Genomic DNA, 13,541 nt, shown 5'->3' with positions numbered 1-13,541 from the left:
GTGTTTGATACAGCCACGCAATAAGAAACTGAACATACTGCACTTCAAGATAGCAAAATTGACTGAGTGCGACATTGTGTCTAAATGAAATGAACTAAAGTGCTACCATGATGCAGACATCAAGTGCAGACATCAAAACATTGGCACCCGCGTGTCTGTATTTATAGCAGTACTTTAAATCATTTATTTCATATTAGACAAAATGTATCAAAAAATTGTGATCCCGCTATTTTAGTGTAGCATATGCATTTTGTTATTGCAATTTGTTTGTGCGTGGTTGTATGAAACAGAGCCAGTGAACACAAAACGGTTAGTGCCTGTTTTATCTCTACCTGTACATTTTCATTTAGACTAGATGCAGATGATGTACCACCTGAATGCACCATTATATTAGAGTAAACATACATTGAAATCAAAGGCTGTGATATAATAACATAATAATAACTAGTTAATACAAACTTGACTAGACTAATTGACTTTATCAGTGTACAATTAGCAATCAGTTGACTCAATTACACACCTATTGTCACGCTTCAGTAAACTGGATATTCGATTAATTTAGACAATTTGCAACAGACACGTTCGGCAAAGTGAAATTTGATAATGATTTTAGTGTTCATTGTTTACATGGCTGCCTTCCGTAATCCAATTTGTTTTGCTGTAGTGAATTAATTTATTGCTTTATAATACTGTACTTTAGTATGGACTAACATGATGACATTGGAAAGGTCTTAACGATTGACTGCAATGCATTGTATTCAATACATGTACTGTCAAATGTCATCTACATTTGCCCATCTAGTCAAAATAATCTAAATAGGGGAATGGCAATTTGATTGTGGACAATTATGCGAGAAATCACCACCACCACCACCACCACCACCACCACCATCATCACCATCACCATCACCATCACCATCATCATCATCATCATCATCATCATCATCATCATCATCATCACCACCACCACCATCATAAAATAAATACCTTGAACAGCATTGCCAAATAAATTAGGAAAGCTTTAAAGTTAGAAGGAAAGTAACTTTAAAATAAAGAAATTCGCAGAGAAAATGTTTGTGTCCACCATTCATACGTGTACATTCAGTGATGCAAGATAGTGCTTTACAGACTAATTACACAGTACACTTTGGTATTGTACAGACCAACACTACATTTTGGTGCTATACAGACTAATTACACAGCACACTTTGGTGCTGTACAGACCAACACAGTACACATTGGTGTTATACAGACCAACACAGCACAATTTGGTGTTGTACAGAGCAACACGGTACATTTGGTGCTATACAGACACAGCACACTTTGGTGCTGTACAGACCAACACAGTACACTTTGATGTTGTACACACCACCACAAAACTTTGTTGTTGTACACACCAACACTGTACTTTGGTGTTGTACGAACAATTCCATCAACACAGTACACTTTGGTGTTTTTCATTCACCCAAGGTCAACCAATCAGACCTAACAGTATTCAAAGATACCCTTTTATTCTGTACCCTTTTGTTACCATTGTTCTAAACGTAATACGTATTTGCTGTTGGGATAGTTTTAAATTGCTGTTCAATTACATTTACGTAATGAACACCAGACCCAAATCTACCGTTACCGTCACTTGTCTGAACGTATAATTACGTTTCTATAACTTGGTTCTTCTCAAGACGTCTCGTTATTGCAATGGAGATATGTGTAACTGTCGTTATTAGTCTGGGTTGACAACATATTCTCAGAAATACGTTGTAGTCCAACCCTGGCTATTAACGATACGCAGATGGACTTCATTGCAATAATAGCGAATTAATACGTACTTCAGGCCACTGATCCTGTGTACAATTTCAAAAAGAGTCGGAAAGGCGTCTGAGGTCAAAGGTGAAACACATACATGAAATACAGTGTAAGACATATAACGGAATTCAATTAGTATAATGCAAAATTAGCAATAGGAAACCTTCTATACTTATTCAATGTATTGTAGAATGTAAGTTCTTTTTAAAAAACAGAATATATATCTCTTGCACAGATTCTTATGACAACTGGATTTCGATTGTTCATAAACCTCGAAAATATGTAAACAGACAGGTTTTCTACATTCGTATACTCTTTTTCTGAGCTCTCTCCATCAAGAGGACAAACAAATTAATAAAAATTGTACCTCATCTTCAACACACAATGGATTACACATTTATTCATCAAATATGTTAATAAGAACCTTACAAGCATTTCTCTAAGAGATAACATTAATATTAACAAATCGTAGTATCATTTTTGAAATTTGATGATATGCGTTTCCTGATTTCGAAATGATTACTAATCTTGAAATATATCAAACCATATCATTAGTTATTCTTAAATTATGTTATATGACTAAGTTAATCCTCTGATTATATTGCATAATCATTTTCGTGTTAATTTCAGTGTCAGATCAAAAAAAGATAGTTCTTTGCAATTGCCTGATTATATCAGGCCTAGAAATAGTTTTGTTACGATTACCCGACCCCACCTAGTTTTTCACTGCAGATCCTAAACGTTTTTGTTGCATATTCGAGAAAAAAATAATAAAATTGCCAGAAATAGTGGAAACTGACATCAACTTAGAAAAGACAATATAAAACTGTTCTTCCAATCTGTGATGGCTGTACATCTGATAGCAAGAAACCGATAACACAGAGACCATTTGGAAAACAACAGAAAACATCACTACCTGAAGTAGACTCTCACACATGAAAAAAAAGAACTACCTACCCCACCTATTCTAAAACTGAGTGTAATCGGAACGACACAATTATTTTATTAAGCCTGAACACTCTGGGAGGGTATTCAAACAATCCTGCTCGGACTAATACATCAGTTCTGACCTGATTGGTGTAATATGGTTTACCACTTTTATTGGGTCATTCATCTAATAAGACACAGATAAATCTTTATCTACAATGATTTAATTAATAGATTAATTGCCCCCAATTCATGTCAACGTGTAAGCTGTTAGGATCAGACGCTTTATAGATCGCCACAGGTTTCTTTCTTTCGCACCGAGTACAAAAAGTCTCTCTTTCTTTGTTTGCAAACAATGGTTGTTGTTTACTACAAAAGGGATTGTTATACCTCGATCGGATTTGCATTGCTTTGCATACCAAAGGACGAACAATACATAACACATGGACGATAAGGAGAATGTTGTAGAACTGACACTCGCTTATGTAACTGACGTATAGTAACTGTAAATAGTAGATCTACATTTGTGAAAGCCACTTCTTCAGAATAACTGAAAGAATACTCCTCCTAGCTAGCTTGAGTTCTGGTGACCCCATTGCACTGAACACAGTAGTGCTATGCAGAACTCTGGTAGCTATATCCAAAATCAAATACTATAGGCGTGGTAAAAATCCAGTAAGTCGACTCTGGAGAGTTGCACCGACTAATGTGTGGAATGCTAGGACGTACATGTGTATGATAAACAATACGGTAGACCATAAACCCTCCACCAACGTTGGTTGAGGGTCCATGGGTAGACACAACTACCTCACTATTGTTTATGACAACGGAAAACACGGCACACAGCCTACCTGTTACGAATCCCTCACGTCTAATTGAGGGATTCTCGTAACGTGCAAATGCGGGCGGAAACCATCGCAAACGACCAGTGATACAAAAAAGTGGTCTCACTATTCATTTGAATTTAAGATTTTTAGCACTTTCTATCACAAAGCTGTTCTCAGCTTTGGTTTCTTAAATGATGTGCAAGTATTTTACTCGTTGGTGAAAATATTTACACGGAACCTCGAAATTTAAAGGGGCTAATTCACGCCTTGAATTCTTGGAACAACGTAATGGTATTATCGATGCTTGCCTTCGATGGCATTAATTTAAAAATCGTATTCTGGTGTTATCAGGACTGGTGATGATAGGGAATTCCTCGACATTTTATTTTGCATTATGATACACTACTTGTGTCATCATAGACCAGTGGAGGGTCTATGGTGTCAACGAAGCATTTATGTGTTATGCCTGAATATCAGGTTGGAGTTTTGTCAAGTGATAGTTAAACATGCTTACTATTTGACATCTAGACCATTTGTTATACGTACTAGGAAAATCATTGTCCAAACTGTATAAAGCAAGCTTTGATTTTGATGCATTGGTGTCAATATATGCAAATTGCCTGTATTGACATATATTTATCAGAGCCAATTTATGGAAATGTCTGGTTGTTTTGTTAGAGTCGATTTATGGAAATGTCTGGTTGTTTTGTTAGAGCCAATTTATGGAAATGTCTGGCTGTTTTGTTAAGGTCAAATTTTTGGAAATGTCTGGTAGTTTTGTCAGAGCCAATTCATGGAAATGTCAGGTTGTTTTGTCAGGGCCATTGTTTTTGGAAATGTCTGGTTGTTTTGTTACAGCCGCCGATTCATGAAAATGTCGTAACGATGTTTCCATTTAGAAGTGTGGTTTCAGAAGTGTGTCATACATATCTATATTTTTATTCCATTTTAAAAATAAATATTCAAATATTTAAATCATATTGTCATCTATCAAAGCAAAGTCGTTTACTGGGGTGCCAGCAAATTTACTGCCTTAAAGCAGAATGAATCATCTATATCTATGGGAATTGGCATAAAATAGTTATGCTTAATTATATAACCATGATTTGTGAATATAATAGAGAACAGACTAGATTAGAATAAGTTACAGATATACAATTAAATTAACAAAATCATAATTTGATTATTTTCTTATGATGATGACATTTCAACCAAACTGAAGTCATTTTTATTCACTATCTTTTAGTTACATCAAACTTAGTTAAAGTGACACAAGAAGGGTTTTAAAGACCTTTTAAAAAAAAAAACCTTGCTTAAATTACTATAATATAATGTTAATGTCTATGCCAAGGCTTATTTGATATATTACAAATGTCTTCATGCAATGTTAGAACAGTGAATGTATTTTCTCGACATTTTTGTACGCATAATAAATTACGTCATCGGATCTTTTATAAGTTATATCTTAATACAAGGGTTGAGTTTATCAATTGCAAGTATTTGGTAAAGTGGCACAAGCTGAGTTTATAAGATTTTCACTCAAGTGAAAATACTTACATAATAACCTCGATTAAACTATTTCAAAATGATTTTAATGTTGGTGTATGCTTTATATGACATTACAATACAATCAATTGTCTTCTGGTGGTGTTAAATCAGTTGATTGCATAGGAGGGATTTCTTGAACATTTTTGATATGCATGATAAATTATGTCATCCTATCGTTTATGGTGATATCTTAATCCCAGATCTGCGTTCAGTCACTTGTAAATGGTGTCTAAGTGTGCTCCAGTAAGAACAATACTGCGAGTATATGCAGCATAAACTACATCCAAACACGTGTAAACTCAGCTTGTACACTCAGTAATTAGAAAACTGCAAGTACGTTTTGATTATGCAGTAAAAAATTACACCTCAAAATGTACAGTCAGCTTGTGCACCTGTAAGAATTGAGTACAGTAGAAAAATATTATATTTCACGAGATAAGGTCTTCACATCTTCACAGAGAATACAAATTAAAGTACAGACATATTGATAACACTGCTACATGTGTATTTATGTATCTAGCACATGACTGATGACATGTAAATAACATTGTACAGAAAAAAAACACTGTAACGTTCAATTTGAAAACTTCATTAAATTTTGTAAAATTTATGATTCAAATTTCTATAAGTCTATAAGTCTGTAAGTCCAAATAAAATAAATCGAAGTACGGTGCTAGTTTATTTGATTCACGCATTCCTTTTTGTATACATGAAAACATCGAAATAACGTTAACCTCGATCAATAGTCAACCAATCAACCAACCAAATCAAACCAACCAACCAAGCCCGCTCTCTCCCTCTCTCCCTTCCCTCTATCTCTGGCCTGTCTCTGTCTGTCTCTGTCTGTCTCTATTTCTATCTGTCTCACAGAGACACTGTCTCTGTCTCTGTCTCTGTCCCTCTATCTTTCTCTCTCTCACGTTACAAATTAAGAATCATGCCATAATTTGAAAAAAAGAAATCACTTTTCCAGAATTACGTGCACTGATGAATTTAAATCGCGAATTAAGTTTGTGCACATGTACAATTGTCTTTTCTTTAATGGACTTCCACTATTTTTTAAATTAGATTATATATTCGGAGAGAAGCATTTGGAAAATAAAATTCCCAGGGTAGGATATGATACAAAATATGTGTCCCTGGGGTAGGTGTATTATTATATAATATCAAACGCAATACATAGAGTGTATAATACAGAGTTCTCTAAGATGTTACTTCATCGTTATCTTTTGTGGTATAGAGATACATTTATTATTCACCTGAAGACGAGATTACAACTCCCTGTAGTCTGTCACTATAAAGTGTCTCGCTTCCTTAGATTTTGTATATATTCCACCATGAGATTACTACTATCTTATATGTTTCCATGGAAATGAAAGACTGGAAAGGTTAGCCGTAGAGACGTTCATTTTCCTTCATTCTTCTCACTATGCTGTCCTACTCAATGCATGAAGAAGATGAGAACATAATTACCAATTTTCGTTGCTTAGCAACAGAGGATCAACACAGCGGGTTGGATTGATTTGATTGTGAAGGGGTCATGAATGTCTACAATATTTTCTAAAAAATGACATTTTAATAGATAAGCTCAGATTTTCTTGCCCGTTATTGAAATTGTTTTCATTGATCGTACATGTTATACGTTAAAGCACTCATTATCTCTACCCCCTATGACATGTCATGCAATATGTATGTAGCACTCAGTAGAACCTGTAATTGCAAAGTAGTGTAGGAAAGCAATTAGATAGAACTAGATGTAAACCCTAGGCTGTGTTGATAATATAACGGTCTGTATATGCAATGACAAATTTTTGACACATTTTTATAGCTTTTTGCAATGTATTGAGTTACAAAAACACACTTGGTCAATGTTTTTTCTCATTTATTTTTCAAGTAGAAAGCTATATATGGTAAAATAGTTTTATGAATTAAATATTCAAATAAATACCCAATCCTCATACGCTGTTGGTAGGCTTAGTTGCCTAGTGGTGCAAAACGTCTGGAAATTGTATTTTGTTATTTTACTACTAGCCAGATATAGACTAACAACTATAGACATTGGAGAGAGAGGGAGTCTCAGTCGCCAACGTTTATGGCTAAACGTTAATTTAACGTTTAACCGAATGTCTAGTAAAAAAAATCCCACAAGTCTTTCGATTAGTGTCTGCTTGCATTATCAGAATGTGAAATATCCCTAATTCGATATATAGATATCATTAATTATGGAAATGACTCATTAAACCTAAAATTTATTTCAAATTTTTTTATAGGACACGCGCGATAGATGTATAAAATTAATTGAAATTTGAAGCATACATTCTTAAGATATTGTCTATTTACACAAACAATCAATCATGTAATGACTTATCAAGGCTAAAGATATATCAACAGACGTTATTGGACATGTTGTCTTTGTTATAATCAATGTATACACCAAATTATTTGCAGTTCAAAGCTGGTATTCTGTAGATAGTGCCCATTTACCGGGAATCATTAATAGTGCAAATGAGTCACTGCAGTTATAAATGACACCAAAAAGCTTTGTAGACATGTGTGTTGTTATTGTCAACGCATATACCAAATTATGCAAACCACTCATTAAAGTTAACCTACATCTATGTAAAGGAGACATATACTTTGTGATCATTAATGTTTATGCTAATTTATACTAAATTACCGAAAATATACATTTATGCAAATACACCATTAATACTCATGGTTGTTTATCGAAACCTAATCAGTTCCAGCCATTATCCAAAAGAATGTGTGTATTAACTTTCGTCTGAGGTTTAACTCAACGTTTTTTGAGAAACTGATGACACAGACAGACAGGGAGACATATAGAGACAGTCAGAGAGAGAGAGAGAGAGAGAGAGAGAGAGAGAGAGAGAGAGAGAGAGAGAGAGAGAGAGAGAGAGAGAGAGAGAGAGAGAGAGAGAGAGAGAGAGAGAGACTGAGAGAGAGAGAAAGAGAGAGAGAGAGAGAGAGAGAGAGAGAGAGAGAGAGAGAGAGAGAGAGAGACGGCCAGCCAGCCAGCCAGCCAGCCAGCCAGCCAGCCAGCCAGCCAGACAGACAGACAGACAGACAGACAGACAGACTATATATATTGTATATTTTTATATCGACACTGTGTGAGAAGAGCCTTTGGCTCAACAGTCTATCGAGTTTAAATAAAGTCTAATAATAATAATAATAACAGACAGACAGACAGACAGACAGACACACGGACAGACAGACAGATAGACAACATTAAAACATAGCCTTCCCTTGCAAAGGTGAAAAGGTTCTCTATTATGAGACCTCCATTCTTCAGAGAGTGATTTCAATTCAGGTGTTTGTTATTACGATAGAACACGGTAGATTGCAAAGCAGTACTCTATTCACTGCAGTGACACACAGAAAGTACATAAAACCGCTGTTGGACAAATAAAGAGGTACAACGTATGTTTATGTATTCAATTTGTTGTTGTCCTAACAACAGATGGCGTATCATATATTTGCACTCGTCGCTGAATCGAAATTTCCACTAAGAATGTGCTGCGTCACGGAAATAGCGTAAAGTGTATTGAAGTTCTCAAGACTTAGAAGTACTGGTGACATATTTGAGAAAAACTGAGTAAAGAAATACAAAGCCTCTGGTGTCCCGGGGCCAAGGTCGGCATGTTGTCATTTGGCCCTACCATTATTTAAGGGGTAGGCTTAATAGTCTGAAAATTGGCTCAGATTCGCGTATTTATTCTGACAATAGGGTTTGTCAGTGGAGTGGGTTCGAACTCACCCATTCAAGGTTTGAATAAAATTTACCATGCTGTAATTATTAAAGTAAGAAGAGTGTCGTTCAGTTTGACTCTTACCGAACAACGCAGGTTTTTCCGGGTACTCCGGTTTCCTCCTGCATTAACTTCAATACACTTTACGCTATTTCCGCGACTCTTTTATTGAAACTATCTAATGTGTTTATACGTCCCTGCTGGTTGTAGTAATCATAACGACGACAAGAATAAAAATAAGAATAACAACGTAGGCAAGAGAGAAAGAAAGCGAAAAAAAACAAAGTCAAAAGTCTCTCTCTGTCTAGAGAGGGCAGTATAACTTCCGCTCCGATTTTTGTCGTCTGTACGAGCTGCTGGTCAACGTTTGTACATGGTACTTTTGTGCTAGGACATTTTTTAAAAAGGTTACGAAAGCTTGCTAATTCACTTCTCATTCCCTTTCAGTTGTGCACACACATCACTCCATGTGGCACCAAAGCAAGACAAAGATAAACCCAACCTACCGAATCAACAAGGTAAGAAAAACAAAGGAAAGGCAAGATCATGAAGAATGAAGATGGTGGATTGTGGAATCCGGCAAGGGGGGGGGGGGGGGGGGATAAAAAAAAAGTGGAAGATCTCGACGACAATGCAAAATGCTAAAATACTTCGTGATATTAGTGAATCTGGCTCAGTTACATTATGGTTGTATTTCAGAGTTTTTGTCAAATACTTTGTGACATAATGAATTGAAAATTTTCATTTGAATTTTATATAGCAGATCGACCGTGCAGACGACATTTGAGTGACGTCACAGCATTTTAGAAAGAATTTCTCATGAGAGTAGAAGGTGACTTAAACATGCCTTACTTAGTAATGTTGTCTTGAAAAGGTAACATTATTTTGAACAACATCTTTCTTGTATGAACTAAAAAAAAATATTTACATGATGCATCGAACCGTGCATACACGTGTTGGACAATAAAAATCACAGCATGCATTTCCACTGGCCATATGGCCTCGAAACGGGGTTTGCCGACTTTAGGTTTAGGGTACGTAGCTCTGGAAATATGGGGTGATGTCGACATGAAGGGTAGAAGACGTGTCAAAATTCTGTAGCATATATTTCCAGAGCTAGGTTTAGGGGTGAGTCAAAATGATAAAATGTTTCGTTTTCTTTTCAGTCACAACATAGTAAGAATTAGGAAAGCCAAATTTAGGTGTGCCAAAAAAAAAAAAACCCCGCTGTGTATCACATTGTCAATGGCAGGGCTTTAAATTAATTTTTTTCATTGGTAATCCTAGTGGGCTACCACTTTCTGAAAGTGATACCCCAAGGATAGTGACCAGTAGTCCTATATTCAAGAACTGAAAACAGAGTTCCTCTATTAGAAATATGTGTGTTATTATTAAAATACTTTCATGTCATTAAGTCTTCCATCCCACAGGTACCGGAATCGATCTGTATGATTTTTAAAAAAATGTATGGTAACTTACCATACATATTTCAAAAAAAAAAATCATGCAGATTGATTCGAGTACCTGTGTTCCATCCTATATCAGTGGTAGTCTGAGTGGGCTACCAGCTACAAATTATGGTAGCCCCATGACAAGAACTGGAAGTCTGTGGACACAGGACTACTGTTAAATTTTGAGCCCTGAATGGCATGTCAAATTCGGTCAGTGGGTACATGGTAAATTTATTTAGTAATACAGTAATAGTAATGGAGTTCTTTTCATCCTCCCTACAGTTGCCTCATTTCAAGTATGTATTCAAAACAGATACAAAGCACAGAAAAGGTATCGCAAAGCCAAAGAAACAAGCGAGTAAGTATTTTTTTTATTGTTATTCATTTTAAGGGGGTGGGGTGGGGCTGGGGTTATGTTGTTTAGAGGAATGGACATATCTTTACCACATATGTGAAACTTAAATGTAGACTCTGATTATATGAAACAGCCAATGAAACTGTAGTTTTCTAATTTTTGACATTTTTGTTCATTTAAAAACAAGTTAGTTTTGGCTATCATGCTATTATGTCTTTCCAATAAGATTACATTCATGATCAATCAGACTTAGCAACTGAGAATTGTTTATGTGTAAGTGTTTAATTATACTGGAATGACTATAATAGCCGAAGTTTATCTATTTCATTGCATCAGTTGTAAGTAGAGTAACCAGTTTATATATATTATTTTTAATTCTTCAAGAAACACCCTCAGTGCATTGTACAACAAACTGAAAAAAATGAAAATAATACAACAGCAATGAAAACACAGAAAAATAAAGAACTACCAATGAGATAATGTCTCAGAAAAAAAAATGATAACAAATGACGTATAAAATTGCTGGTCAGAAATTCTTTCAAATACGAAAGATAAAATTTCAGAAGATGACTATTAAAATGAAAAAATTCAGGTTCTGGTAGCTTAAACAAATTACTCACAAATTTAAAGAGCATCATACAATTAAAATAGAGAGTCAACTCTCCCTGCAGTGAGAGTGATACATAAAACACACAAACTGACAACTCAAGCCATTAAATCAGATACTGTCTAAAAAGATGTGTCTTCAACCCATGTCAATAGTCTTGGTGTTACGAATATCAAAGGGTCGTGTGTTCCACAAGGATGGTGCACACACTGAAAAGGCTCTTTGTATATAAGTCTATTATTAGATGTTATTCCCCTAAATTTGTCTTTGTTCAGCCAAGGAAAACATGAGTGACTTAAGTGGCCTTTAGTGACTCGTAGTGACAACCCTTAGGTCACTAGTAATTTCCAGTTGAATGAAGAAAAATATTGGAGAATAACATAATTATACCAGTGCCAGTCATATCAAACAAAAATCGGGGAAAATAATGGCAATTTTGAACAGTTTGACTCATATTTTCAAACACGGCAGAACCAGTGACGTAGACATGTGTTGTCGTGTCATAGATACATGTTGTCGCGACGTAGAACGATCAGTATATAATCCATATTTTTTATTCAACTTGGCAAGTGTATAATCACTGGTATTTTTGTAAATTTGTACATTTATAGATTTGTAATACAAAACACATTAGTATACAATAAGCCATTTTTTGTCACGTGGCAGATCTCATGAGATACCGCGTGAGCCATTGCATCCATATAAAAATCATGTAGGGGGGGGGGGAGTGGTCAAGCTGAAAGGGTCAAACACTTAACAACATTATTGTTCTCATGACGAAAGCTTGACTATGATTTACATGTTTGACAACCGTTGTTGCTAGGCACATTTGCATATCTCGAGAGATCTGCAGCAAGACATAAAATCCCTTATTGTTGGCATTTTGTATTTGTACACTTGTACGTAACTAAGTTGTATCAGTATTTGTACTCTCTTGGATCTCTTATTTTCAGGAAAGACAAAATGACATAGAACTATATTTTGTTGAATCATTCTCCAACAATTCTATGTACCTAGAAATCTTGATAACTTTCACTTGCTTTGAATATATCCTTTCTTTATATTTTATCCTTCTTACAACAGACAGTCTTACAGGTAATCACTTTTCCTCTTTCTCTTAAACCTGAATTCTGGTGCATACACATCTTTGTTTAATATTTTCTGTAGACTGCATGATACAGTTTATTTGTGGTACTCCAGTACATCCTACTCTGTAAATTGCAATACCAATGTGCCTTGTAATCACAGAAAAATCTGTTGTTGTGAATCAAAATGATGAAAAATTAGGGTTTTGTGAAAGTCATCACGTAATAAAGTGTAGGAGAACACCAACAATTTCATCGTCGTAAACCATGTCAGCCTCTTTTACAGCACTATCCAAGAGATGTGTCGCCAATTATTTCATAGTCGTGGAAGAAATAACAGCTCTGGTTTGCGAGAATGCACCAATTTTTTATGGGTCACAAACAGTGGCACATCATATTAACTTATAGAACACACTGACATGTACACACCTCCTGCATACCAGGAGTACCACCAAACTGTTTCTTATACAGTCTATATTCTCCTCTGAACCTTTCAAGTTCCTCTTTATGAATTTCAGTATACATGTATCAAATGTACATTTTATCTTTGTAGAAGACTTTGTTCTTTATTTTTAAAATTTCATTTTTATGTTGTTCATGAAGAACTTATTAATTCTTCATTATGATTCACCAAATATTTGGTAATTAATGATTTTACTCAGTAGATGCTAACTATAATTGTAACATTTTTTCAGTGGAGACCCAAATAACCTAGGAAAGAAGAACAAAGCCTCACAACTCAAGGTGAGTACATACACAGATTTATAAAAAAAATTGTGTTACTTTTCATCGGTAGGATCACACAATAGCTTGAATTCCAAGTACTGTGTTGTGTAACCTTTAAGAATTATCCTGCAAACAATTTAAGTTTACCTACATGGTGTGTGCATCTTTGCAGTCAACATGGTCACACAGTTTTTATAGGCATCACGTTTCCATCTGTATGCCAATGTCAGTATTATGGTTATAGAATAAAATTGTCACATTTTCTGACAATATTTCCCATATTTTTGTCAAGTCGCAAGAACAGAAGGAATTATTGTTAAATATCTCATGTCATACGTGTTGCTTATTACCTGTTTATTGCTTATTTTAGGATCAATAATTTAACTGTCCGTGAAAGTTTATTATATGATGCAGCAGTATGTGTCTTAACTATAGACTT

At 35.1% G+C, this 13,541-nt stretch overlaps 1 protein-coding gene across 1 annotated transcript in view; it reads left to right on the top strand.

The window, feature by feature from the left end:
* LOC144441963 (inositol 1,4,5-trisphosphate-gated calcium channel ITPR1-like) overlaps positions 1-13,541 on the top strand; it is a 108,255-nt gene that overhangs the window by 10,306 nt on the left and 84,408 nt on the right. Inside the window, exons 2-4 of the mRNA XM_078131234.1 lie at positions 9,326-9,396; positions 10,612-10,687; positions 13,072-13,120. Coding sequence (XP_077987360.1) covers positions 9,326-9,396; positions 10,612-10,687; positions 13,072-13,120 — 196 coding nt within the window. The remainder of the gene's footprint in view (positions 1-9,325; positions 9,397-10,611; positions 10,688-13,071; positions 13,121-13,541) is intronic.

This window comes from Glandiceps talaboti, chromosome 11 (genome assembly GCF_964340395.1).
Source record: "Glandiceps talaboti chromosome 11, keGlaTala1.1, whole genome shotgun sequence".
Classification (NCBI taxonomy): domain Eukaryota; kingdom Metazoa; phylum Hemichordata; class Enteropneusta; family Spengelidae; genus Glandiceps; species Glandiceps talaboti.
The sequence above is the reverse complement of the archived record's forward strand: the minus strand, read 5'-3'. Positions and strand labels throughout refer to the sequence as shown.